The following is a 27,967-nucleotide window of genomic DNA, read 5'->3' as shown; positions in this document are numbered from 1 at the left end:
ATACAACCACAAACCTGAAGCAAACAAGGTTACATACTACAGTTTGCATCACTTCACTTTATACTAGTTACGTCAAATTTATTAATAAAATGAATTTTCCATTGAGACTATTTGTTTTCTAATAACAGCTTATAGGACAATTAAATCTGCAGAATTAAAATTGTAAACGTTATTTTTACAAGGCATAGATTTATTTTTATCTTTCAGAAGAGTTTTAGAATATTGAAATACTATAGCCTGCTGTTAAATTACAACTTTCATTTCCTTAAATCAAAAATTCTATCTTTACCATTATATTTCTATTAAAACAAATCCTGATTTTTTTTTTTTTTTTTTGAGACGGAGTCTCGCTCTGTCACCCAGGCTGGAGTGCAGTGGTGTGATCTCGGCTCACTGCAACCTCTGCCTCCCAGGTTCACGCCATTCTCCTGCCTCAGCCTCCCGAGTAGCTGGGACCACAGACGCCCGCCACCATGCCCAGCTAATTTTTGTATTTTTAGTAGAGACAGGGTTTCACCATGTTAGCCAGGATGGTCTCAATCTCCTGACCTCGTGATCCACCCGCCTCAGCCTCCCAAAGTGCTGGGATTACAGGCGTGAGCCACCGCGCCCGGCAACAAATCCTGATTTTACGCTACATGCCACTACTTGGTTCTAAACTGGGTCACAGAAACAGTATGAGATATATATTAATAGATATATTCATTTTATTGATCATCCCTTACCAGATATTATTTAAGTTTCAATGTACAATAAACCCAATTTGAAGTGCTTCAAAAAGAAAAAAGAATATTTTGAATCACTACTATTTGGACTGATTCAATCTACTGTGCTTTCAAAGAACTTTTAAATATTTCCAGATTGTTAAAAACATTTCAAATCATTAAAACATGACATAATTTTATACTCTTTGTACTCTAAAGGTGGATTTATTTATTTATATATTTTTTGAGACAGGGCTTTGTTGACAAGCCCAGGCTGGGGTACGGTGGCACAATCATGGCTCACTGCAGCCTCAATCTCCTGGACTCAAACGGTCTTCCCAAGAGTTGAATTTAAATGGTAATTTAGAAATATCTTCCCTAAATATTTCATTCTTTAAAACACAGCCCATAACCTAAGCCTTCTATCATACTAATCTATTCTCAACCATAATTTGCTTGGCATGTAAAAATCTGTTATTGTCACTCAATAATTAAAGTGTAAAATAAGATACAGAATCTATAAAGAGAGATGTTTCAGAAAGAAGAACAGATACGGGGCTTAATTTAATCTAAAATACACTGATAATAAATGATAATCTTTTAAATAGAAAACTGAGACAACTCATTATATTAGAAGCAAGTTAGGTCCTTGCTTCTTCTCTTCAGTAATGTTAACAGACTGGCATTCATCAATAAACTCTCTTTAGCCATTCTTTTTATTTATTTATTAGTCAGAGTCTTGCTCTGTCACCCAGACTGGAGTTCAGTGGCACAATCCCAGCTCACTGCAACCTCCGTGCCTCCCAGGTTCAAGCAATTCTCCTGCCTCAGCCTCCCGAGTAGCTGGGACTATAGGCACCCACCACCACGCCTAGCTAATTTTTTTATTTCAGTAGATACGGGTTTTCACTATGTTGGCCAGGCTGGTCTCAAACGCTTGACCTCAAGCGATCTGCCCGCCTCAGCCTCCCAAGGTGCTGAGACTAGGCATGAGCCACTGCACCCAGCCCCATTCTTTTTGTGACCACAGGAAGTATTTTGAGGCAACTGTTTAAATTGGAAATGCTGTCTTAAGCGACATAAAGAAAAATTCAAGTCTAATAAAGTCAAAATTATGAGTCTAATACCATATGGCTCTGTGTGTGTGTGTGTGTGTGTGTGTGTATAGACTAGTAACATTAAGTGAACAAATACATATAATTTTGTTTTATTGTTATGGGCTAGGAAGCAAACAGAAAGAAAACTTTGTTAGGAATTTCAAATGTCTTAGGTAGACAAAATATTTTACTCTAATCCTAGAGTTCTGTTTTGACTGGCTTCTCATCTTCTACCCGAACTTTTAAATGTTAGTATTCACCAGGGCTCAGCCTCTTTGAATCTTCTAATGGTAGAGTACACACCTTAGGCTCCAATAATCTGATGTTTCTTTCCCAAATCCTTTCTCCAGCTCTGACCTTTCTATTAAGGTCCAGGCTAACATTTACAACCAGCTATTGGAAACTGTCACCTGGATGTCCTATAGGCATCTCTGTGCCCACATTTTCAAGACTGAATGTAATACATCCCATGCATGGTCAGTTATGAAGATCACTCCCTTTCACATACTCTCAATTCTTACCCACTCTTGCTGCATTGAACTTAGTTGGCTGAACACAACCCTGATTAAATCTACTCCAATTCTTTCCCACACAGCTGAACATGGGTGGAGAGATGCAACTACACAGACTGATCACACTTTAAATTCATGATCACTTAGCTAAAGAGGGCTCTTAATGTTACTACCCCCAACCATACTATCTTTCCATAGTTAATCCACCCTTTTACTCTAGTATATGACAATTCATACTTTCATCTTACTTCTCAAATTTCCACCTTCACAATCATTACCAGCCCATGTCCATGACTCATTTCATTAAAAACTTAAAACAATCCAAAAGTAATTCCTACTAGCTCCAATCACATTGATTCAGCTACATTTACCTGTGTCCATATATTCTACTTTTGATCATTATTAATGAATTATCTGTGCTTCTATTCTATTTGTGCTCTAGATTCCAACCATTCTTAACTCAAACAAGTTTATTTCCAAAAATTTACTATGCCTTTCTCTGGTATCATCAATTTTTCATCAAGATGGGTTATTTCTCCTCTCTAACAATAAAAACAAAAACTGGACTCCACTTAACACTCTAATTTCTACACTTTTTTTTCTGCTGTAGAGAATGAGTTACATTATCCATATTGAATTCTTCTCCCTCTGTCGTCTCTTGAGCCCACCAATAATGCTATGCTCTTTATCCCCATTATTCCACAGAAACTGTTCCTGTCAAGGGTCCAGAGGACTCCATATAGCTAAATACAATGGTCAACATTTAGTTCTCATCTTAATCTATCAAAAAATAAAGACACAGATAATCACTCCTTCCTCCTCAAAACATTTTTTTCTCCTTTGGATTCCAAGATACCACATTCCATTGGATTTCCTCCTATCTCAATGATTCTTTCTTCCTAGACTCATATATTAGTTCCTTCTCATCCCCAATCTCATTTTTACATCATCTATGTATTATGAAAAATTTCAAATACAAAAAAAAGTATAAAATTTAAAAACAATTCAACAAGTGTTAACATTCTGCCACACTTGCAGGTGTGTGTGTGTGTGTGTGTGTGTATTTTGAACTGGACCACTCAGTAACCTGTACACCTCATGAAAGTTCATTTCTGTATCCTTCAGCATGTATCTCCTAAGAATAAAGCCATTCTCCTTTACAACACCAAAAGCAATTAGAAAATTAACAGTGACTCAAATACCTTTTATAGTTCCCCCACCCCAATCGGATTATAATCAAGGTTCATGCCTTGTATATGACTGTTCTATCTCTTTAAATCTAATAAAGATCCCCTCACATTTTGCTTGTTTGTTTGTTTTTTGAGATGAAGTCTCGCTCTGTCCCCCAGGCTGGAGTGCAGTGGTGCTATCTCGGCTCACTGCAACCTCCACCTCCTGAGTTCTAGCGATTCTCCTGCCTCAGCCTCCTGCGTAATTGGGATTACAGGTGCCTGCCACCATGCCTGGCTAATTTTTTAATTTTTAGTAGAGATGGGGTTTCACCATGTTGGTCAGGCTGATCTCCAACTCCTGACCTCATGATCCGCCCACCTCAACCTCCCAAAATGCTGGTATTACAGGCATGAGCCACCACACCCGGCCTTTGTTTGTTTCTTTTTAATAATACTGACTTTTGAGGAGATTAGGCCAGGTATTTCCCAGAATGCCTACATTCTGTATTTGTCTGTCTGTTTATTGTGTCATTTAACAATACATATTCCTTTATCCCCTGCATTTCCTGTAAACTTCTTAACATTGGAGTACCCAATGCTTGGCTGTTTTCTCTTTTCCATCTATATATTCACTCCCTTGATTTTTTTCAAAGAGTTTCATAGCTTTAAATACCATCTACCTGGTGACAACTCCCAAATATTTAGCTCTGTGGCCTGTCTCCTGATTCTAGGCTTATATATCCAACTGTCTACTCAATATCTCCACTTGAATATCTTGAAGTTATCTCAATCTTAAAATGATAAACAAATTCAGTAAAGCTGCAACCAAGCCAGCATGGGACTGGCATAAAAACAGACACATAGACCAATGGAACAGAATAAAGAACACCAAAATAAATCCATACACCTACAGTGAACTCATTTTCAACAAAGGTGCCAAGAACATACGCTAGGGAAAGCAGAGTCTCTTCAATAAAGAGTGCTGGCAAAACTTGATATCCATATGCAGAAGAATGAAACTAGAACCCTATCTCTCGACATAGACAAAAATCAAACCAAAATGGGACTTCAATCTAAGACCTCAAATTATGAAACCACCACAAGAAAACACTGGGGCAACTCTCCAGGACATTGGTATGGGCAAAGGTTTCTTAAGTAATACTCCACAAGCACAGGCAACCAAAGCAAATGGACAAATAGGAGCACATCAATTTAAAAAGCTTCTGCACAGCAAACAATCAACAAAGTGAGGAGACAAACCCACAGAATGAGAGAAAATATTTGCAAACTATTCATCTCACAAGGGATTAATAGCCAGAATATATCAGGAGTTTAAACAACTCTATAGGAAAAAATCTAATAATTCAATTACAACACGGACAGAAGATCTCAACAGACATTTCTCAAAAGAAGGCACACAAAGAACAAACAGGTATATGAAAAGTGCTCAACATCACTGATCATCAGACTTAGGCAAATCAAAAGTACAATGAGGTGTCATCTCAGCCCACTTAAAATGGCTTTTATCCAAAAGACAGGCAACAATGAATGCTGGCAAGGAAACCCTCATACCCTGTTGGTGGGAATGTAAATTAGTACAACCACTATGAAGAACAGTTTGGAGGCTTCTCCAAAACTAAAAGTAGAACTACCATGTGATCCAGCAATCTCACTCCTAGGCGTATACCCAAATGAAAGAAAATCAGGATACTGAAGACATATCTGCACTCCCATGTTTTTGTAACACTATTCCCAATAGCCAAAATTTAGAAGGAAGTTAAGTGTCCATCAACAGAGGAATGGATAAATAAAATGTGGTACTTATACACAACAGAGTACTATTGAGCCATACAAAAGAATGAGATCCTGTCATCTGCAACATCATGGATGGAAATGGAGGACATTAAGTGAAATAAGCCAGACACAGAAAGACAAACTTCACATGTTCTCAGTTATCTGCAGGATCTAAAAATTAAAACAACTGAACTCATGGAGATAAGAGACTAGAATGATGGTTACCAGAGGCTGGGAAGAGCGGTAGCAGGGAGAGGGGCAAGTGGGGATGGTTAATGACTACAAGAAAATAGAACGAATAAGATATATATTTGATAACACAACTGGGTGACTATAGTCAATAATAATTTAATTCTACATTTAAAAATAACTAAAACAGGATAACTGAATTGTTTGTAATGAAAACGATAAATGCTTGAGGTGATGGATACCCAATTTACCCTGATGTGATTATTATGCACTGTAGGCCTATATCAAAATATCTCACATACCCTATAAATATACAAACCTACTATGTACCCACAAAAAGTAAAAAATAAAACAGAAGTATTTCAGCAGCAAGGTGTGAGTGAAGTAGGTAAGAAAAGTAGTAATTTTTTTTTTTTTTTTTTGGAGACAGGGTCTCGCTCTATTGTCCAGGCTGGAGTGCAGTGGAGCAATCTCAGCTCACTGTAACCCCCGCCTCCCTGGTTCAAGCGATTCCTGTGCCTCAGCCTCCCAAGTAGCTGGGATTACAGGCATGTGCCACCACACCTGGCTAATTTTTGTATTTTTAGTAGAGAGGAGGTTTTGCCATGTTCCTGTTGCCCAGGCTGGTCTCAAACTTCTGGGCTCAAGTGATCTCCCCTCCATGGCCTCTCCAAGTGCTGGGATTACAGACATGAGCCACCATACCCAGCCAAAAAATAGTAATTTTTAAATGACCATATAAAACATCTGCAACATTTATACCATATACTCAACCATCCCTTAACAGTCACTTAATGTTTTGTCTTTCAGAAAAAAGAACTTTAGGTTAGGCGCAGTGGCTCACACCTGTAATCCTAGCAGTTTTGGAGGCTGAGGTGGGTGGATAACTTGACCTCAGGAGTTTAAGACCAGCCTGGCCAATATGGTGAAACCCCATCTCTATTAAAAATAAAAATAAAAAAAATTAGCCGGGCACGGTGGCATGCGCCTGGAATCCCAGCTACTCGGGAGGCTGAGGCAAGAGAACTCCTTGAACCCAGGAGGCGGAGGTTGCAGTGAGCTGAGATCGCACCACTGCCTGCACTCCAGCCTGGGCAACAGAGCAAGACTCTGTCTCAAAAAAAAAAAAAAAGAAAAGAAAAGAAAAGAAAAGAAAAAGAAAAAAAAACCTTTTAAATGATTACCTCGAAGTTCAGAAGAAATCCTTATTGACATTTTTAACAATTGCCATAATTCTTTTATACAGCATCCAGTTTATTACCATGACTACATTCTTGGCTGTGATCCCCACAGTCACATTTCTGAAAATATCTCATATGAAATGACAAATGTACTATATGGTGAAGTTCTGAAACCTCTTTCCAAGCATCAGCATCATGTGACCCAGCAGACTAGTTTCCTTTAATATTAAATTAACATACAAACCTACACATCTACTATCTTGTTTCTGTTCAACAAAGCAGGTGATTTTCAAGGTATTTGTACACAGATGCTCTAATCCTACACTATACATAAGAGAAATAAATCTTTCTTCTGTGAATCCTTTCCCCCCTCCACAAACATCCCCCAGTCCCTAATTTATATAACATAATAAACAACGTCAATACAGTCTAACAATTAAGAATGTAGTTTTGGAGTCCAGCTTGAAAGTGAATCCCAACTCACCCACAATCTAGCTGTAGATTGCCATGGACAAGTTTCATGTACACAAATTCCCTAAGCTTGACAGAGGTTATTGTGAGGATTAACTGAAATCCATGGGAATCACTCAGCTTACTACAGGACACTAGATAAATTCTCACTAAACATTAGCTATTGTTATTGCAATATCTTAAAGAGAACTCTAGAATAACCATTAAATCTTTACAGTCCATTTATGTACTACGTCTCATCTAGTCTTTAATCTTTCCTCATCTTTATATAAATGAAAGCTCCGTGGCTGAGCACGGTGGCTCACACCTGTAATCCCAGCACTATGGGAGGCGGAGGCGGGCAGATCACTAGGTCAGGAGTTCGAGACAAGCCTGGCCTATATGGTGAAACTCTATCTCTACTAAAAATACAAAAATTAGCCAGGCGTGGTGACAGGTGCCTGTAATCCCAGCTACTCGGGAGGCTGAGGCAGGAGAATCGCTTGAACCCGGGAGACGGAGGTTGCAGTGAGCCAACATCGTGCCACTGCACTACAGCCTAGACAACAGAGTGAGACTCCATCTCAAAAAATAAATAAATAAATAAAAGCTCTTACCTTTTTATACTTGTAAGTATCATAGTTAAGTATGAATTCTGTGTCAAAACTATCTGAAATACTATTTTTCTTTTTTTTTTTTTGAGACAGTTTCGCTCTTGTTGCCCAGGCTGGAGTGCAATGGCGCAATCTCGGCTCAGTGCCACCTCCACCTCCCAGGTTCAAGTGATTCTCCTGCCTCAGCCTCCCGAGTAGCTGGGATTACAGGCATGTGCCACGATACCTGGCTAATTTTGTATTTTTTAGTAGAAACGGGGTTTCTCCATGTTGGTCAGGCTGGTCTCGAATTCCTGAGCTCAGGCAATCCACCTGCCTCGGCCTCCCAAAGTGCTGGGAATACAGGCGTGAGCCACCGCGCCCAGCCTGAAGTACTACTCTTATTAGCTACGTGATCTTGGAGCACGTTACTTCCCCTCTCTCTATGCTTCACTGGTAAAATGGGCATAATATATCACACAGATAACAATTATGTAAATGGAATGAAATGATAAATATAAACAATAATATAATATGTTTAGAACCATTTTCCCACCTAGTAATAGCAATTTATTATTATTATTATTATTATTATTCCCCTATGCAAACTTCTTCAAAGTGGTATACAGTGGTAACTGTACCTCCTCTAATACTGTACAATTTCTAAATCTTCTCTCTTCCTCCCTCAAGCTTTTCCAGATTGATCAGAAGAGCTGCAAATAACTCCTAACTCCACTCTATCTGAACTTAGAACTCACATAAGAACTTTTAGTGCTGTCCAGCCTGATTATACATTCTTTGTTTCATGTTTACATATCATCTTCAAAAAAGAAAAAACAAAACGACACATTCCTTGATTTTTGTATCATACTAACACAACTATTTATGAAGATGCCAAGTATTAAACAGATCTTTATTAGTCTGTCTTAGCAGTGTTTTTTACTATACATTTTAAGTTTACAGAAAATGGATGTTCCAAACTACACAGCACCTGCACAGGACCAACACATAGGGCCTATCACTATTGAAATCAACTAAAACTGGGCTTACTGGACTATGAATGTATTTATTAGCTAAGAATATAAAATCTATTAAGCTTCTAATAATTCACTGTCATGTAAGAAATTTTATAAACTATAGATTTCTGGACAACTTGACAGCACTAGAAATGACAAACATAGCTTCTGACCAAATCTGTAGCATTCACTTATATATATTCATATTCACATATATATATATACACACACATATATATAAATGAACAAACACAATTTAAAGTTTTACTTACTCAAATTCTGTAGCATAATATTTAAGAAAGCCCAGTAAGAGGTCCCCAAGGTTTGATTCATTCTTTGAGAGGTAAGGAGGAACATTACATGGAGCTTGATGTACAAGGTGCAGCTGTATAGCAGGACTAAAAGATTCCTGTCAAAAAGAAGGGGAAAAAATGTAAAGCCATTTAAAACAGACACTAAGAAACTTTATAAATCCTGAACTAGACTCCTCTTTGAAAAAGAGAGAAGAAATTTTCTCTACGTTGGCAATTTGGAAACCTGAAATTTTTCTTCCACTAAAGACTTCACCAGTATTTGCAGTAGGCCAGAATGTACCTGAAAAATTAACAATCTAATCCTTGGCTTGAGTACAGCACTCAGTTAACCGAACAGATTGCTATTTAGCAAAAGATTTTCTAACTCATAAATAAAGCCTTACTATGCATACCAAGATTCTACCCAATACCATATAGATTTCTTCATAAAGGTTATCTCATTCTTAATAATTCCTACAAGAAGCAGTATATGTATAAAGGCTATATCAAGCACAAAGTAAGAGTTTTTTCTGTCACTTCAAACTTCTCTCAAAGGCCATAAGAGTACCCTTAATATAGAAATACTACTTATACTAATTTTAAGATTTTATAAATTTTGCTTTGTTTCTGTATCTTAGATGGAAGAGGAGATGTTCAACCTGAATTAAGCTTGAAAAGACAAAGAAGGCAGAGAAAATAAGATAGGAAGCATACCAACAAGCAATATTTAGCAAGCTTTTACCGTAATATTTATAAAAGAGGATATCATTTGCCTGAAATCCAGGAACAAAGACACCTATTAGAAAGAATACTAATGGGTACGTATCCTGTTTTCCTATGTTATGCCATTCATTTTCATATTCATCTTTCCTCTATTAACAGCAAGTTCTGGCTCTCAAATATACTAAATGTATTATATAAATTATCAAGTCCATTTATATACATCAATTAGAAAATAATACAAGATAATTTGCACAGTGCCATCAGGGATGGTTTTCTGTATTTCTCCACTGCTGTCAGAACAGAAATGTTAAATTAGTTAAGGCAGCAGAATGACAACTACAGTTAAGATTCCAAACTACCTATTTAACCCTGGGCTTATAGATACTAACGTAATTAAAGACATCTAGATAATGCCAAGTTAAAAAATGGAGAATCTCCGGACGGGTACAGTGGCTCACGCCTGTAATCCCAGCACTTTGGGAGGCCGAGGCGGGCAGATCACGAGGTCAGGAGATCGAGACCATCCTGGCTAACACAGCGAAACCCCATCTCTACTAAAAATACAAAAAATTAGCCAGGCATGGTGGCAGGTGCCTGTAGTCCCAGCTACTTAGGAGGCTGAGACAGGAGAATGGCATGAACCTGGGACGCAGAGCTTGCAGTGAGCTGAGATCACGCCACTGCACCCCAGCCTGGGAAACAGAGTGAGACAAAAAAAAAAAAAAAAAAAAGGAGAATCTCTGAACAATGGTAGTAGAGAAATAGCATAGTGCATCATTTAATGCTAGTGCCCGCAAAATATGAATAAAAACAAAGGAGCAAGAAAACAAAAATACCTCCTCCCTTGTTCCATTACCTATAATTCTATCAATAATTGTTAACTACCAAGAAGTGATTACCTTTCTCTTGGAATAAAAATTCTATTCCAACCAAATTCATAAAGTTGATACTCCTCAACATGGGACTTTCCCCTTACATTCTAACAGCTGTAGTATTAATTACATTTTAAAATGCAAGTAGAAATTTTAAAAAGAGGAGGGTGTAGGAAAGAAACCTCAATTAGTAAAGCCTAAAGGCAGAAGGAAGCACAGATGCAGTGCCTCTATTCCCCTTTAACTCTTACTCGTTAGGTATAAAATTGAACTTAGGGCAACAATATTTAAAATTATAAAATTTAAATGTTATTTTCTGGCAAATCAAACAAAAGGTATAATGTAGATCAAGTAAGTACGTCACTGTTTAATAGCTCCTGCTCCAAAAGCTTCTTACTAATTTTGATTCCTAGCACCAAGCACAATTAGCATTCAATTTGTGAACTGAATATGCTAAAACAGAAGTCACTTTCTTATCTGAAGTTTAAAAAATGATTGTACCTCCTGTAAAATTTTTATTTTGTTCAATAATTTAAAGAAAAAGGTCAGCAATTATGACATTAAGAACTGAAGAGTCATGAGATCCACTCCATTAAAATGCTGAATGACCTCAGACCAACAATTTGGCCAGTCTCCTCTTAGCTCCACTGTTCTTTTTCATGGTCATACACAAAAAGAGTCAGGTCATGCTTATTGAGGGAGAACTGAAGCAGAAATCCAAACCAAAACTAAAAAAGATACGGACACCTAAAAGCAGCTACCAGTAAATAGTAATTCTATCTATCCTTAAGAAATCCCCTAAGCCAGGCATGGTGGCTCAAGCCTGTAATCCCAGCACTTTGGGAGGCTAAGGCAGAAGGATCAATCTTTGGACAATGAAGCACTTTCTGAAATAAGTTAGACTGGCTAATCTTCTATATGGAAACTGTTCTTTCTTTAAAATCTTAAGTGAAAGATGATCACTTTCCATCTCCAGGCAAACAGAAAGAAATTTAGGTGATTATCAAATAAAACAAATTAAGTATAATTTCACAGCAATATGAATTACGAAATCCCTGAGACCAGGAGTTTGAGACCAGCTTAGGCAACTTAGTGACACCCCATCTCTAAAAAAAACTGAAAGATCAGCTGGGTATGGTGATGCATTGCTGTCATCCCAGGTACTCAGGAGGCTGAGGCATGAGAAGTGACTGAGCCTCGAGGGCTCATCATTGCACCACTGCACTCCAGCTTGGGCAAGACTTCATCTCAAAAAAAAAAAAAAAAGAAAAAGAAAAAGAAAACCCCAGTTTTTAGTGACCATTCACATTACAGAAAGATTCTTTGCTTTAAAATGTCAACAAAGAATTTTTTTAAGGCCGGACGCAGTGGCTCATGCATGTAATCCCAGCACTTTGGGAGGCCGAGGTGAGCAGATCCCTTGAGGTCAGAAGTTAGAGACCAGCCTGCCCAACATGGTGAAACCCGGTCTCTACTAAAAATACAAAAACTAGCTGGACATGGTGGTGGATGCCTGTAATCCCAGCTACTCAGGAGGCTGAGGCAAGACAATCGCTTGAACCCGGGAGGTGGAGGTTGCAGTAAGCCAAATCCACGCCACTGTACTCCAGCCCAGCCTGGGTAACAGAGCAAGACTCCATCTCAAAAAAAAAAAAAAAAAAGAATTTATTTAAAAGGGAGCTTCCCCACTGTAGTTATGTATTTAAGAAAAATACACGCTATTTCAGATAGAACAAAGGGGTTCAGAACTTAAACTAATATTTTAGAAAGTACATAAAGAGCAACCAAAAAGTCAAAGAGAAAGAAAGCAGCCTTAAAATTACAAAGTAAGTCCACGGAATAGCAATTAAACTGATAAACATCCATCTCTTTAATAAATACATTTTTGGGTTACAAATTTTTACTGTTGCTTGTGTGCCTATATAGAGGGAAGATTTATTATATTTTTTAGGTTATTTTGGGCTTCTGATAATCAAATGTATAACGTATTAACTCCTGAAAACATTTCCAAATGATTTTTAAATGTTGATCCTTTAGAAGACACGTAATCTTTCATTTCTCTTCAAGTTAAAAAAAATTAAATAGAAAACCCCTTGAAAAACATCTGAGAACTCTCACCGCTTCTGCTCATCGAACTGTCTTTAATAATGGTAAAAATACCTTTTGCCAGATTCCATCATTTTCTCTGAGACTGTCCCACGATATCTTATGTTACCTTCAAAGTCTGAAATTTGGACAATTAAGTGCTTTCCAGAATAAGTTAGACTGGCTAACCTTCTATTTGAAAACTGTTCTTTAAATGATGAAAGGCTTAAGTCAAAGATGATCACTTTCCATCTCCAGGTAAATAGAAATTTAAGTTATTAAAAGAGATTAAGCATAATTTCCTAACAATATGAATTATGAGACCCTAGAAATATATGTTAAGGAAGGTTACAAGGAAAAGAAAAACTGATAGGGAATAGTTCTGCCTGAAAAGAACAACAACTAAGTGATATCTTCAAGTTTCTGCAAAGCTATCTGAATTGCACGCAGGTAAGTCATCATTAATCTGGTGATGTATGTTAAAGATTGATCATAAAATTTCCTTTAATTATATCTGACTTCAGATTTAAAAGTTGTGAAATCAACGTAAGTAACATAAAGTAGAGGTACTATAATGAAGAGATTAAAAGCATTAACTTTGAAGTCAGACTGAAGTGTGAAGCATCACCCTTCTACTAGCTGCAAGCATTTAAACAAGTTACCTAGCTTTCCTCAGCTTCGTCATTTATAATACAAGAAAAGAAAAAATACTCAGATGGTTGTTGTAAGGATTTATTAACTGTTTAGTATATGCCACATGTCATTATTATTGCACATTTATACAATGCAGTGTGGTTACCTTCTGAAACTTTTCATGTATTATCTCCAAATTAACTTTCCCATGTTTTCAAAATTCAAGTAGTGCCAACTTTAAAACAATGTTTTGTAACCATTTTTTAAAAAACATCTACACCAAAATTTTTCAATCTTTTTTTTTTGAGACAGAGTCTCGCTCTATTGCCCAGGCTGGAGTGCAGTGACATGATCTCAGCTTACTGCAGTCTCTGCCTCCCGGGTTCAAGCGATTCTTCTGCCTCAGCCTCTTGAGTAGCTGGGACTACAGGGGTGTGCCACCACACCCAGCTAATTTTTGTATTTTTAGTAGAGATGGGGTTTGGCCATGTTGGCCAGGATGGTCTCGATCTCATGACCTCGTGATCCACCCGCCTCAGCCTCCCAAAGTGCTGGGATTACAGGCGTGAGCCACCGTGGCTGGCTAAATCTTTTCAAAGGTATTCATTTATAGCCTGTTTCAGGTAATTGATCAATCCCTTCATCATATTAGGGCAATTTTTAAAAAGAAAAAAGTCGTTATACATATGTGTATACAACTGTCCCTTGGTATTCCCAGGCAACTGGTTCCAGGACTCCAGGGGATTCTCAAGTCCCTTATATGAAATGGTTAAGTATTTGCATATAACCTATGTACATCCTCTCATATACTTTAAATCATCTCTAGATTACTTACAATACCTAATACAACTTAAACTCCATCTAAATAGTTGTTACACTATGGTTTTTTATTTGTATTATTTTTATTGTTGTATTTTTATTTTTCCTGAATGTTTTTGATGTGTGGTCGGTTGAATCCATGGACACATAACCCACATATAGAGGGTCAACCATATATATACAGGCACACCTCGTTTTGTTGTGCTTCGCTTTACTGTCCTTTGAAGATACTGCAATTTTTACAAATTGAAGGTTTATGGCAACACTGCATCTAGCAAGTCTATCAGCAGAGCCATTTTTCCAGCAGCATGTGCTCACTTCAGGTCTCTGTGTTACACTCTGGTAATTCTCATATTTCAAACTTTTTCATTATTATTATATGTTACGGTGATCTGTGATCAGTAATATTTGATGTTACTACTGTAATTGTTTTGGAGTGCCACAAATGGTATCCGCTAAGACTGCAAACTTAATCAATAAATGTTATGTGTATTCTGATTGCTCCACTGACTGGCAGGCAATTCCCCTGTCCCTCTCCCCCTGCTTGGGCCTCCCTATTCTCTGAGACACAACAATACTGAAATTAGGCCAAATAACAACCCTACAATGGCTGTCCAAGTGAAAGGAAAAGTCACACATCTCTCACTTTAAATGAAAAGCAAGAAATGACTAAGCTTAATGAGGAAGTCATGTTGAAAGCCAATACAAGCCAAAAGGTAGGGCTCTTGCACTAATGACAGCCACGCTGTGAATGCAAAGGAAAAGTTCTTGAAGGAAATTTGAAGTACTACTCCAGTGAACGCATCAATGATAAAAAAGCAAAACAGCCTTATTGCTGATATGGAAAGTTTCATTGGTCTGGATAGATCAAACTATCAAAATATTTCTTTAAGCCAAAACCTAACCAGAGCAAGACTCTAACTCTCTTCAATTCTGTGAAGGATGAGAGAGGTGAGGAAGCTGCAGAAGAAAAGTTGGAAGGTAGCAGAGGCTGGTTATGAGGTTTAAGGAAAGATGCTATTTACATAACATAAAATTACAAAGTGAAGCAGCAAATGCTTAGTTAGAGCAAGTTATCCAGAAGTTATCTCCCCTAATTAACATGGCTACACTGAACAACAGATGAATGCAGCTACATTAAATAGCAGATTTTTCAGTGTAAATGGCAGCCTTCTATTCGAAGATGCTATCTAGAACCTTCACAGCTACAGAGGAGACATCAATGCCTGGCTTCAAGGTTTCAAAGGACAAGCTGACTCTTGTTAGGGGCTAATGCAGCTGGTGACTTTAAGTTGAAGCCAATGCTTATATACCATTCCAAAATCCCAGGGCCCTTAAGAATTATGCTACATTTACTCTGCCAGTGCTCTATAAATGAAACAACAAAGCCTTGATGACAACACATCTCTTTACAACATGGTACACTGAATATTTTAAGCCCACTGTTGAGACCTACTACTACTGCTCATTGACAGTGCACCTAATCATCAAAGAGTTCTGATGGAGATGTACAAAGAGATTAATGTTTTCATGCCTGCTAACGCAACATCCATTCTACAGCCCAAGGATCAAGTAGTAATTTTCATTTTCAAGTATTATTATTTAAGACATACATTTCACAAGGCTATAACTACCACAGATAGTGATTCCACTGATGGATCTGGACAAAGTACATTGAAACCCTTCTGGGAAAAAAGTCATCATTCTAGATACTGTTCAAAACAGTCATGATTCACAGGAGGTCAAAATGTCAACATTAACAGAAGTTTAAAAGAAGTTAATGCCAATCCTTTTGGATGATTTTGAGAGGTTCAAGACTTCAGTGGAGGAAGTAATTGCAGATGTGGTGGAAACAGCAAGAGAATTAGAATTAGCAGTGGAACCTGAAGATATGACTGAACTGCTGTAATTTCACGATAAAACTTTAACAGATGAAGTTCTGCTTCTTATGGATGAGCAAAGAAAAGCAGTTTCTTGAGATAGAGTCTACTCCTGGTGAAGATGCTGTGAATCTTGTTGAAATGACAACAAAATCCCAGTACTGCTTGGATCAACCATGTAACTTTTCTAAGACTTAGTTTTTTCATTCGTGAAAGAGGGATAATATTTGTAAGTGTATAAACAAAGGATTTAGAACATTACATAAACTTAGCTGGTAAAGTAGTGGCAGGGTTTGAGAGGACTGACTTCAATTTTAAAGGACGTTCTACTGTACGTAAAATGCTAGCAAAGGTCATCATACACTATAGAGAAATCTTTTGTGAAGAAGATCAATGTGGCAAACTTTACTGTTGTCTTATTTTCAGAAACTGCCACAGCCACACCAACCTTCAGCAACCACCACCCTGGTCAGGAGTCGTCAATATCAAAGCAAGATTCTCCACAACTGGTGCTGAAAGCTCAGCTGATTGTTAGCACTTTGTAGCAATAAAGTATTTTTAAACAAAGGCATGTACATTTTTTAGATATAATGCTATTGCATACTTAAAAGACTACATGATAGTGTAAACATAACTTCTGTATACACTGGGAAACCAAAAAATTCATGTGACTCACTTTATTGTGGTGGCCTGGAACCAAACTTGCAACACCTCAAAGGTATGTCTGCACAGGTTGCAAATCTGCACAGCATGTTATTACTGAATACTGTAGGCAACTGTAATAAGTATGTGTGTATCTAAACATATCTAAAAATAGAAAAGGTACACTAAAAACATGGTATAAAATACAAAAAACAGTATACCCTTACCATGAGTGGGGCTTACAGAAGTAGAAGTTGCTGGGTGAGTCAGTGAGAGAGTAGTGAGTGAATGCGAAGGCCTAGAACATTACTATACACTACTGTAGACTTTATAAATATTGTACACTTAGGCTACCCTAAGTTTATTTAAAAATTTTTCTTTTTTCAATAATAAATTAACCTTAGTTTACTGTAACTTTATTTTAAAAACTTTTTAACTTTTAGGCTGTTTTGTAACAACACAGCTTAAAACACACTGTGCAACGATACAAAAATATTTTCTTTCTTTATATCCTTATTCTATAAGATTTTTTCTAATTTTTTTTTCCTTACTTTTAAACCTTTTTGTTAAAAAACAAAGGCACAAACATACACATCGGCCTAGGCCTACACAGTATTGGGATCATCACTATCACTGTCTTCCACCTCCACATCTTGTCCCACTGGAAGATCTTTGGGGACAATATCATGCATGGAGCTGTCATTTCATATAACAATGTCTCCTTCTGGAATACCTCCTGAAGGATCTACCTGAGGCCATTTTATAGTTAGCTTGCTTTTTAAGCATAAAGAGTACACTCACAAATAATGATAAAAAGTATAGTACAGCAAAAACCAAGTGACAGGAATTTTTCAGCTCTATCATCATCTTATGAGACCACCATCATGTATGTGGTCTGTCATTAACCAAAACATCATTATGCAGCACATTACTGTATATGTATAATTTAAGGTGTTTTTAACATTTAACTACACAGAAAAGCTCTAGAATTCTTTATTTCATAACTATTAAAAAGAAGAGGGTTATTTTCTTGCGACTCCTAGAGTACAAAGATACTTTTAGGGAAGGAAACAAATAGCTAAAAAATACAAGTTGTATTGATAAATCTACCTAGCATAAATTTACGTTAACCCTCATAGTAATATGCTTGCATTAAAATAAAGATTCTTTCATAAGCTTAATCTGTTTATATATTTAACTTTCTCAGCTTCATTTCTTCAACTGAATAGTAAATACTCTGCCCTCTATCAGTTATGTTGTTTAAGTCAATAAGAATTTAGTAATAATCAGTAATTCTATACTATAATATAGTCTTCACAATGTTTACAGCCTTTTATCCCTTTCATATCACAACTGAACTGAAATATACCAATTTTTAAAATATTTAAAATGTTATAAATTTTGAAAAGAAAATATGAAAATGACTAAAAAGCACAGTATACTGAACAAACTTATTCCATTCCAAAATTGTTTTATTTTAAAAATAAACCCTATTTTGTATTAGAGAAGCTCCAAATTTAAAAGAACCCTGTGGTTTCCTTTGTAAAGTAACAAAGTTAATTTTTTTGTTGTTGTTACTTAAAATGGTAAGTCATTCTTAAACTTATTTATACAAGCTGAAATTTTGCCGTAACTGTTGTCCTTAAAGGTATATCTGTATAGGAACAATCAGATGTATACAAATAAAATGTAATAAGCAATAGAAATTAGGTAAAATGTTAGTGAATACTACCATAATTTTGCCTTCCCCCAAGAAACAGTATAATGGAAAAACTGTTAGTACCACTTGGATCAATCATGTAACATTTCTAAAACAGTTCCTTCATTAGTGAAAAAGGGATATTACCTTGCAAGGGTATTTGTTCAGGATTTTTAAAATTGTGTATAAAATGTACAGTATGCTGACATATAATGGATACTAAACAAACAATGGTTATAGTTATTATATATATATATTTTTTTTTTTTTTTGAGACGGCATCTCACTCTGTTGCTGAGGATGGAGTACAGTGGCGCAATCTCCGCTCACTGCAATCTCTGCCTCCCAGGTTCAAGCAATTCTCTTCCTCACCCTCCCAAGTAGCTGGGATTATAGGCACCTGCCACCATGCCTGGCTAATTTTTGTATTTTTAGTAGCGATGCGGTTTCACCATCTTGGCCAGGCTGGTCTTGAACTCCTGACCTCGTGATCCACCCACCTCGGCCTCCCAAAGTGCTGGGATTACAGACATGAGCCACCGTGCCCGGCTGGTTATTATTAATAGCAAATAAGCTGATTTGTTTGTTACATCAGACGGACTATTAAAAATGTGTTCTGCTGACCAGCTTACAGGTTTCATATAAAACAAAAAATCCTGTGAGAAGAGGTAGTTAAGTCCCTACCCATGTAAACAAAAATCTTATAGTAAAGGCAAATTCAATTATTTATGATGGCAATGTAACTATATGTGAATGCAAATCAGGAGATTCCTAATCTGGTAGGTCTTGCTATTAGTATTTTTTAAGGTCTTGGGGCTAAATCTATTTCCCCATTGTAGGTATAGAAATAAGCTTATAAGCAAAACAGATGGAGAGTATAGGGCCAGAGGTAGTGGATATGAACAGAAGTCAGGACTCTGTCATGGAAGAAAGCTAGATAATAAGAAAAACAGAACACAGAAGTGAAAATGGGGCCGTTAGTAAGAACCTGAGTATTATAAAAGCGTTACCTCTGACCCCAACCACAGTACAGATATTTTGCCAGTGTCCTATATTAGTAAAAAGAGCTTCATGTAGCATAGGGTTTTAAGTGAGACTGCTGCAGAAGCGTTTTTCAATACACAATATTATTTTAGGGATAAGTTTATTAGATCCTTTGCTAAAGAACATATGCAGCTCTTTCTACACTGACACCTGGGTCTTAAAGCAAGATGAGATTGGGTCAATAAAATGAAATATGACCTTTCAGTACGAACAAAAGAGTCAATACTTCATGGAGAGATAAAAACATTCAAAATGAAGGCCAACAGGCTGGGTGTAGTGGCTCATGCCTATAATCCCAGAACTTTGGGAGGCTAAGGTAGAAGGCTCACTTGAGGCCAGGAATTTGAGACCAAACTGGACACCACAGCAAGACCGTCTCTACAAAAAAAAAAAAAAAAAAAAAAAAATATATAAAAAGATTTCAAAGAATAAGGTCAAAAAGTTCAAGTTACGGCGCCTGTAGTCCCAGCTACTTGGGAGGCTGAGGCAGGAGAATGGCCTGAATCTGGGAGGCAGAGCTTGCAGTGAGCTGAGATCCGGCCACTGCACTCCAGCCTGGGCGACAGAGCAAGACTCCATCTCAAAAAAAAAAAAAAAAAAAAAAGGCTCTTGTTATACAGTCTCTTCTAGTAGATGACCTTCCACAGAATGTGAGATCTCCACTACAGCAAGGCTGTATTAAAATGAACCTTTATTATCCAGCACCTTGCATGTGTGCATTACAATAATAACTTATGTTCAAAACCAAGAACATTGGTCCTTCTCAATTATCAGATATTAAACTGTATTAGTTGATGTTCCATGTCAAGTAAATTTGTTATATTTTGTGTAACACAATAAGTACGTTTTTTGAAAATTAATCGTCTAAGCTGATTATATTTCTCTTTGTAATATGACCATTTAGTAAGTTTAGAAGACAGCTCTTCTTATAAGTATATGAAACCAATATGTAAAAATTATGTGGTTTCAGAAGAGCAGTCAAACATTCTAAACAAGTAGCTTAAATATTATTTCCAAATAAATGCAGGAAAAAGGATGACTATGGAGGAAAACACTAATGATATAAAACAAAGAAACAGAGAATTCTGGAGAAAGAACACGAAAACTGAAAAAGAAACACAAGGATTCTTATAGATGATGAATACATACATAACCTATGTGTCTCTAAACTCAAACTAAGTACATATTAAATCTTTTCTAGTAGCCACACTTCATTTCTTGAACGTTTCCAATTAATGTCAGCAGGATTCATAGTATTATGCAGACAAGAATAGTGTACTAATATTACCTGTTTTGGTGTATTACTTGGCAAGATCAAATTAAAGATAAAAAGATTATCCAATTGTTCAACTTCTCTTCCCCCTGCTTTTCAAAGTATAAATATACTGGGCTAAAAAATTTCTGAGTTACTAACTAAAGAAATCCTGTGAAGCTATATTTTAAAATAGTAGGAAGAAAACTGGAATAAGGCCAAATGGGCAACTGAGTATATTTAATCTCCATTAGTGATAATCTTGAGCATCATGCAGAACAAATTCCACCATTAACACAACTGACCAGACTGTCTGCCAATAACAAAATAACAAGTATGAGAGTTTTCTGAAACAGAATATGAAACATTTTAAATGTTCTCTTGGTATGTATAGAAAATGTTATGTACTTAACCTTACTACTTTTATAGTCACATTAATACTACTTATAATAGTTCTACATACATTTGACATAAAATGTATTATAATAATTTATAAGAAACACTTACTGGGTAAATTTTTTGGAGGGATGGAAGGATGGGTTCAGGTAGGGCTATAAAAAGAAAAAGTTTAAAGCTTCTGTGATTCACATGATTCATTTTACAATGCAATAATTTGTCAGCTACATCCCAGGTATGAGACTATAAGGGTTTATGCTAAAATTCAACAGTTTTCAAGTATTTCATGAAATTCTTATCCCTAAGTTTGTATTTAAAATATATTTAAGTTGACAAACTAAGGTTTTATTAATAAACTATATATATCCCTATGTAAACCAATGTTCCTCACATGGTTTTAGAATAGGCTATCAATAAAGGGACACATGTAATTTGTCCAACATCAGACATACACACACAATAAGCAAGACAAGGATTGCTCTACAGATACTGAATAGACATTATTAAGATGGATGTAGTAATCAAAAACCATAATTTTAAAAATACAGTTCAGTGACACTAGGAGAGAAAAATAGTTCTTTCATAATTGTCCCTTTATTATTTAATTTCCACTGACAATACCAAAATTGAAATCGTTCAGGAAACTGATATACTGCAAATAACAACAACAACAAAAAATCAAATAAAACTGAAAGAAAATCTTTAACCTCATTAGTACATTTTTAAAGAATGTTCAGCAAAAGTTAGAAAACTAAGGGCAACAATCTGCTATAAATAAAATTTCACACAAAGAAATCATTATCCTGTTATCACCATATTTTTGTCATCCTTCACCATTCAATAGTTCTAAACAAATCCAAACTCATTAAATGCACTAACAGTAACTTTACATTGTTTTAATATGAAAAGAACAATATAAAAAGGCAAAGTGCCTAACATTCACAATATAAGAAATAACTGTAAAATATAATGTCACGAGTATGGTAAAATACAAATACTACATTTTCAAATTTAAGAATTAGGAAGTATTTAAGAATTAGGAATACACTACATATAACTACATAAACTCAACAACAAAGCATATTAATTCACTTTTAATGTGTGATTTAGCAAAAACTTTAAAAAATGACTTCTGAAATATATAAACGTACATGTAATGAACCATTATGACCAACTTACATGGTCTCCAACTATAATTAAAAGGGTGTAAGTTTTTACCACATAGTACAAAGTAGGATGCTTTATTTAAATTTCCCTTATGTATCACATTTCACCCCATGTTGAAAATTGGCATAAAATTAAATTCCATGATACGTCTTCATGTTCTCAGTACATGACTGAGAATATTAGTAGAAAAAACTCAAACATTACTTACCAGAATCACTCTTAGGAAGTAAGAATATATATATTCCTTTCCCCTAAGAGGCATTCAAATACTCAACATGCTAAAAGACCTGTCAAGTAAACTCAAACCCCACTCACTTTAATTCTAAATGTCTCTATATTTGTATAACACTTTTTAATGGCTTTCTAGTAATTTTGGTTATAATACAGAAGTCAAATTGGAAAATCTTACAAGAAATTAGTTTACTTAAAAACTTGAATACCTTTCCCATTGAATAGTATACTAAAAGTATAATAAAACAAAGGATGAAGAAAAGATTATAGAGAATTAGAATAAAAAACCTTTATCTCATTCTGGTAACATAACTAGAATACTAGGAGAGAAAAACAAATACTAGCCACTGGTTGAGGATCTTTCAATAGACAAAAGAGCTTTTAGAACTCAGCAATTTGGAAGTTTCTGGAGGCAGGGTTATCATTAAGTAAATTCTTTATGTTACAACCTTAAAAGATTTATAAACACTAGTCATCAGAGAAGCAATTAGTGTACTGCAGAAGTTATTTATTAACAATATCCTGATATTAGTCTCAATGAGTTTAGTAGTTTTTAAAATGTTTATCTTACGCCAAAGCAATGTAAATTCTGGAAAAATCTGACTATAACATCTATTTTAACTTCAGAATTTTGGATTACAGGTTCAGTCTTTTAAATTTCTCTCTCAAAGGCAAACTAAAAACAAAACAAAAGCTCAATATTAGAGTACATGATTAACAGGCAATGCCTTGAATACAGCTAATGTACAAAATTTTACTTTACCCAAAGTTTGCATAACAGCTTGCTGGTAGGGACCCCACAAATTTATACCCATAAACTTTCCATATAGATGTACCAACAATTTAAATTTTAAATAGCAGATCTTCGATCACACTAAGAATCATTAATTTTGAAAATACAAGGACAACTTTACTTATTCATTAATTTTTTTTGAGGCAGGGTCTCGCTCTGTCACCCAGGCTGGAGTGCAGTGGCACGATTTCGACTCACAGCAGCCTCTACCCTCCCGAATTCAAGCGATTCTCATGCCTCAGCCACCCCACTAGCTGGGATTACAAGTGTGCACCACCACATCCAGCTAATTTTTTAGTAGAGATACAGTTTCGCCACATTGGCCAGGCTCTGCAAGGACAATTTTTAAATGTCTACCAGAAAGCTCTCTGCCTAGGAATATGGCAAACATTGCATGAATATTCTTTAATGTTATTATTTCTAGCCAACAGATGATCTTACCTTTTTCATTACTTTTTTTTTTTTGAGACAGAGTTTCGCTCCTGTTGCCCAGGATGGAGTATATTGGTGCGATCTAGGCTCACCGCAACCTCCGCCTCCCAGATTCAAGTGATTCTACTGCTTCGGCCTCCCAAGTAGCTGGGATTACAGCCGTGCGCCACCACGCCCAGCTAATTTCGTATTTTCAGTAGAGACAGGGTTTCACCATGTTGGTCAGGCTGGTCTCAAATTCCTGACCTCAACTGATCCACCCGCCTCAGCCTCCCAAAGTGTTGGGATTACAGGCGTGAGTCACCATGCCTGGCCTCCTTTTTCATTAACTCTTAAGTTATAATTAAAATCTCTTCTCAATTCCCCCTCATGCTTTGATCAGTCATCTTTCAAGTATCTGTAGTCAATTACTGACAATTGGAATTTATTCTAGGAAATGTGTTAATCTTTTTAACCTTTCTACATACACAGGATCTATTTCCTTTCTCTGTTTATGGCAGAAAAGATATTGCAGGATTTAAGAAGTTCAACAAAACGTGAAGGTCATTTAATCCAACTGTTTGTGTTACAGGTGAGATCAAGGCCAGTGAGGTACAATAACTTGACCAAAGTCATAAAAACTAGTTTTTTGTGGCAGAGCCGGAACTCCTCAATACACCTTGCAGACTCTTGTTTGCCCTTTTCCCTCACAGTAATGTGATACTGCCAAGAAAAGCAACTATCTATTTTAATCACTCTCATTTCTTCTAGGGAGGAGTAGCTTAAATTTGCCAGTGTAGAATTACACATTAGCTCTGGGTAGCTGATGTCCTTCAAGAAAGACCTAGGAATGGCCGAATGCAGTGCTATTAATTACAAACCACTTCAGTAAATGGGACCACTCTGTCAAAAATAAAATGTTGGGCAAAGTCTAAACTAAATTTTAGTATGATTTTAATAGGCTGGCAAAATAGCAATGTTTACTTTTTTTGTTTTGTTAAGAAAGAGTCACTCTGCTGACCAGACTGAAATGCAGTGGCATAATCACAGCTCACTGCAACCTCAAACTCCTGGGCTCAAACAATCCTCCCACCTTAGCCTCCTGAGTAGCTAGGACTAACGATATGTGCCACCATGCCCAACTAATTTTTTTTATTTTTTATTTCTGTAGATGGGGGAGTCTCACTATGTTGCTCAGGCTGGTCTCAAACTCCTGGTCTCAAGCAATCCTCCCGCCTCAGCCTCCCAAAGCACTTGGGATTACAGGCATGAGCCACTGAGCCTGGTCCCAGTTTAAAATTTTTAATTTGCTTTCAATACCACATTGGGGCATGTGTGATTAACGTACATTTATCTAAAGAAGTCAATCACATTTAAAATTTCTAAGGTAACCAGTAAGAATTAAGGAGTATGGCACATATTATGGATGATCATGTATGCTAAATGCTTTAGTCAAATCTCATTTTTAAATCACAACTAAAATATAAAGTGAATGGTGGTGAGTGCTACATATCTTTTATATTTTATATATATAAGAAATCCTATTCCATTTTTAATGAAAGTAAACTGTAATCCACAAGAGAACAGAGTTCACTGAAAAAAAATGTTTAGAGTTCACCTGAACATATATTATAAAGTAATATATATATATAGACATGTATTTTGTAAAACTGGACAAAAATGATTAATGACACATAAAGTAGTATCTAAAATAGCCAATGTCGTATGTTTTGAATTCTTTTAGAGGGGCAAATGAATCATCAAACCAGCACATATTCAAGACTGGTCAGCAATAAAAATACATGTATTAAGATTAGCCTGAAATATTTTAACATTAAAGAAGATTATCAAACCTCTCTGATGACTGAGTCATAAAAATGTTGGCCCATTTAAACTATTTTGTCTCTCTTGGTAAGTCAAAAAAAACATCTGAGACCAGCATCCAAAGGAAAATATACTCTCATATATTATAAAACATCTGCAAGTACGGTGAAGTACAGAGAACTTCACTAAACTGTCCATAAATAACCTCTGATATAATTTTGGCACCTACCTTTTCAGTATTTGCACATATACAAATATATACACAGTTATTATTTTTAAATAAAATTGGTATTATGATATATGAGACAATATATCATGAATATTTTCTTGTATCATTAAATATATTAAAAACATGATCATTAGTTGCTATGCAGATCTCATATTAGGGTATATAGTAATTAATTTAACCATTCCCCTATTCCAGAAAATTTAAGAATACTTCTAATCTTTTATTATTTACATAACACCATAAAAAAATAGCCTTACAGGTACATCCATATATGCACCACTCATTATTACATTAGGATAAATTTCTAGAAATGAAATAACTGAGTCAAAGGACATTATATAAATATACAACACTGCTTTCTAAAGGGGTTGTACCAAATCAACACTCTAAGCATGACTGTGTATTCCATTTTGTCATTTTTAAAAACTGCCAATTTAAGAATATTAACCCCTACATCTGTAATACATGTTCAAGTGTAATTTTGTAAGTAATAGGACAGAGTATAATATTATATTCTGTCAAGAATGTAGAATGCCAAATTCACCCTAGGAGCATACCATAAAACTTTGATTACCAAGAAGGGACAAGGTTGACACACTATGAAATTAAGAACAATAACATAAACACTTCGGTCAAATAATGGCACCCTATCTCCAGACAAAGATGGGATGAAGATGTGTCTAAAGGTAGAATCAAGATTTTGAGAACTAGCTAGCTCTAAGACTACTCCAATTAAAAAGTAAATATGAAAAAATGTTCCCCAAATTCTTCACCATAGAGGAAAGGTTTCTAAGCTGTGATAAACTAAAAAAATTAAAACGTGTGTGTATGTGCCAAAAGTGGGAGGCGTGTAACAATTACACTGTTTTGTGATGGTCTGTCCATTATTCTGAGATTATATCATTGCTTTTTTGGTATTTTATGCACCATCTTTTATGAAGTAATGGTAGTAATTGGTAGCAGTTTTTTGGTTCTGATACTTAACACAGCAAAATAAAAACTCCAGTTTGGTTCTTTTTTTTTTTGGACATTACTCTTGCTTGAAATCTAAAAGTCTGAGAATCATGTAATGAACAGGTAAAAGAAAATGTAAGAACATTATTTAAGAAGACCATGATTTTGTAGAGGAAAAAAGAACACACACCATTTACAGTTACTTATTTGTCGCCAACTTTTGGAATTAAAAGACCTGAACTTGACATTTACGCATTTAGGTTTGGCTAAACATTTTGAAACCTTTGCAAAGAAAACAAAAACCAGAAAAAAATAAAACAAATGTTAACAATAACAATCTTCGGGTGTGAAAATACATGGGCAATGTATTTTTTTTTTTTGGTCCACTTTAGTATATTCTCAGGATTTTCTATGATATATGCACAACTTATTCAAAATGAATTTTAAAATGTAAAATAACTATTTTAATATCACTATGTTTTAAGTATTATTTTAAACATAATAATTCTGAAACAAAATAGAGAATTCCTGACAACCAATCTTCCCTCTGAACTGCTCTTTTTTAAGGCATTGGTAGGACAATCTTCGTTTTTGTCCCAACCAGTTCTATCTATCCTCCTATTAGTAAAAGTGGCTCATCACACAGAAATTCTCAACTTAGGTATCATCCTCCAATCCCTATCCAAACAAGCCCAGTCTACCAGGAACTGGGCTAACAGAATTGTAATCCCCAATTCTAACCATTTCTGATCTATATAACAAGGAAAGGGTGTCTTCTCCTTTTCCCAGTTCCCAGTATCCTCAATACAGAAACACAGCTGTAAAGGCATCAAATCATCTCAACTTTCCAAGACTAAGCTGCTGTTGACAAAATTGCTAATATTATCTGTTATCTCTCTCAGAATCTAAATACAAAAAGCATCAAACAATACAACAAAAGGATATTTTTCAACAGGCTTTTTTAAATGACTACACTGTAATAATTCATTTGTTACTGAGCATATCACATGTTGACAGTGCTCTATCAGCAGCTCAACTCACAACGGTGGTAAAAATGTCACATTTTATTAGTAATCTGTGAGTTGCTTAATAATTCATATTTTGGTAGGTAACAGCTACAAAAATGTTACATTTTACAAGTCGAAAATGTAAGCTTCATGAAGAAGATAATTGTTTTTGTATTGTGTTCACTGCTGTATTCTCAGATCCTAGAATACCTAACATTTACTTGGTAGGTATTCTATACATATTCATGGAATGAAGAAATAAGTATTATATATGCTAAAATATGTTTTCTCCTATTATTGTAATCT

At 35.7% G+C, this 27,967-nt stretch overlaps 1 protein-coding gene across 9 annotated transcripts in view; it reads right to left on the bottom strand.

Annotated features, from left to right (window-relative positions):
* Positions 1-27,967, bottom strand: part of TENT2 (terminal nucleotidyltransferase 2) — a 73,836-nt gene that overhangs the window by 8,568 nt on the left and 37,301 nt on the right. For all 9 annotated transcript variants that reach the window (XM_025388383.1, XM_025388381.1, XM_025388386.1 and 6 more), the window contains 2 exons: positions 21,157-21,200; positions 8,981-9,117 (listed from right to left, as the gene is read on the bottom strand). In XM_025388383.1, coding sequence (XP_025244168.1) covers positions 8,981-9,117; positions 21,157-21,200 — 181 coding nt within the window. The remainder of the gene's footprint in view (positions 1-8,980; positions 9,118-21,156; positions 21,201-27,967) is intronic.

This window comes from Theropithecus gelada, chromosome 6, assembly GCF_003255815.1.
Source record: "Theropithecus gelada isolate Dixy chromosome 6, Tgel_1.0, whole genome shotgun sequence".
NCBI classification, from domain to species: Eukaryota; Metazoa; Chordata; class Mammalia; order Primates; family Cercopithecidae; genus Theropithecus; species Theropithecus gelada.
The sequence above is the reverse complement of the archived record's forward strand: the minus strand, read 5'-3'. Positions and strand labels throughout refer to the sequence as shown.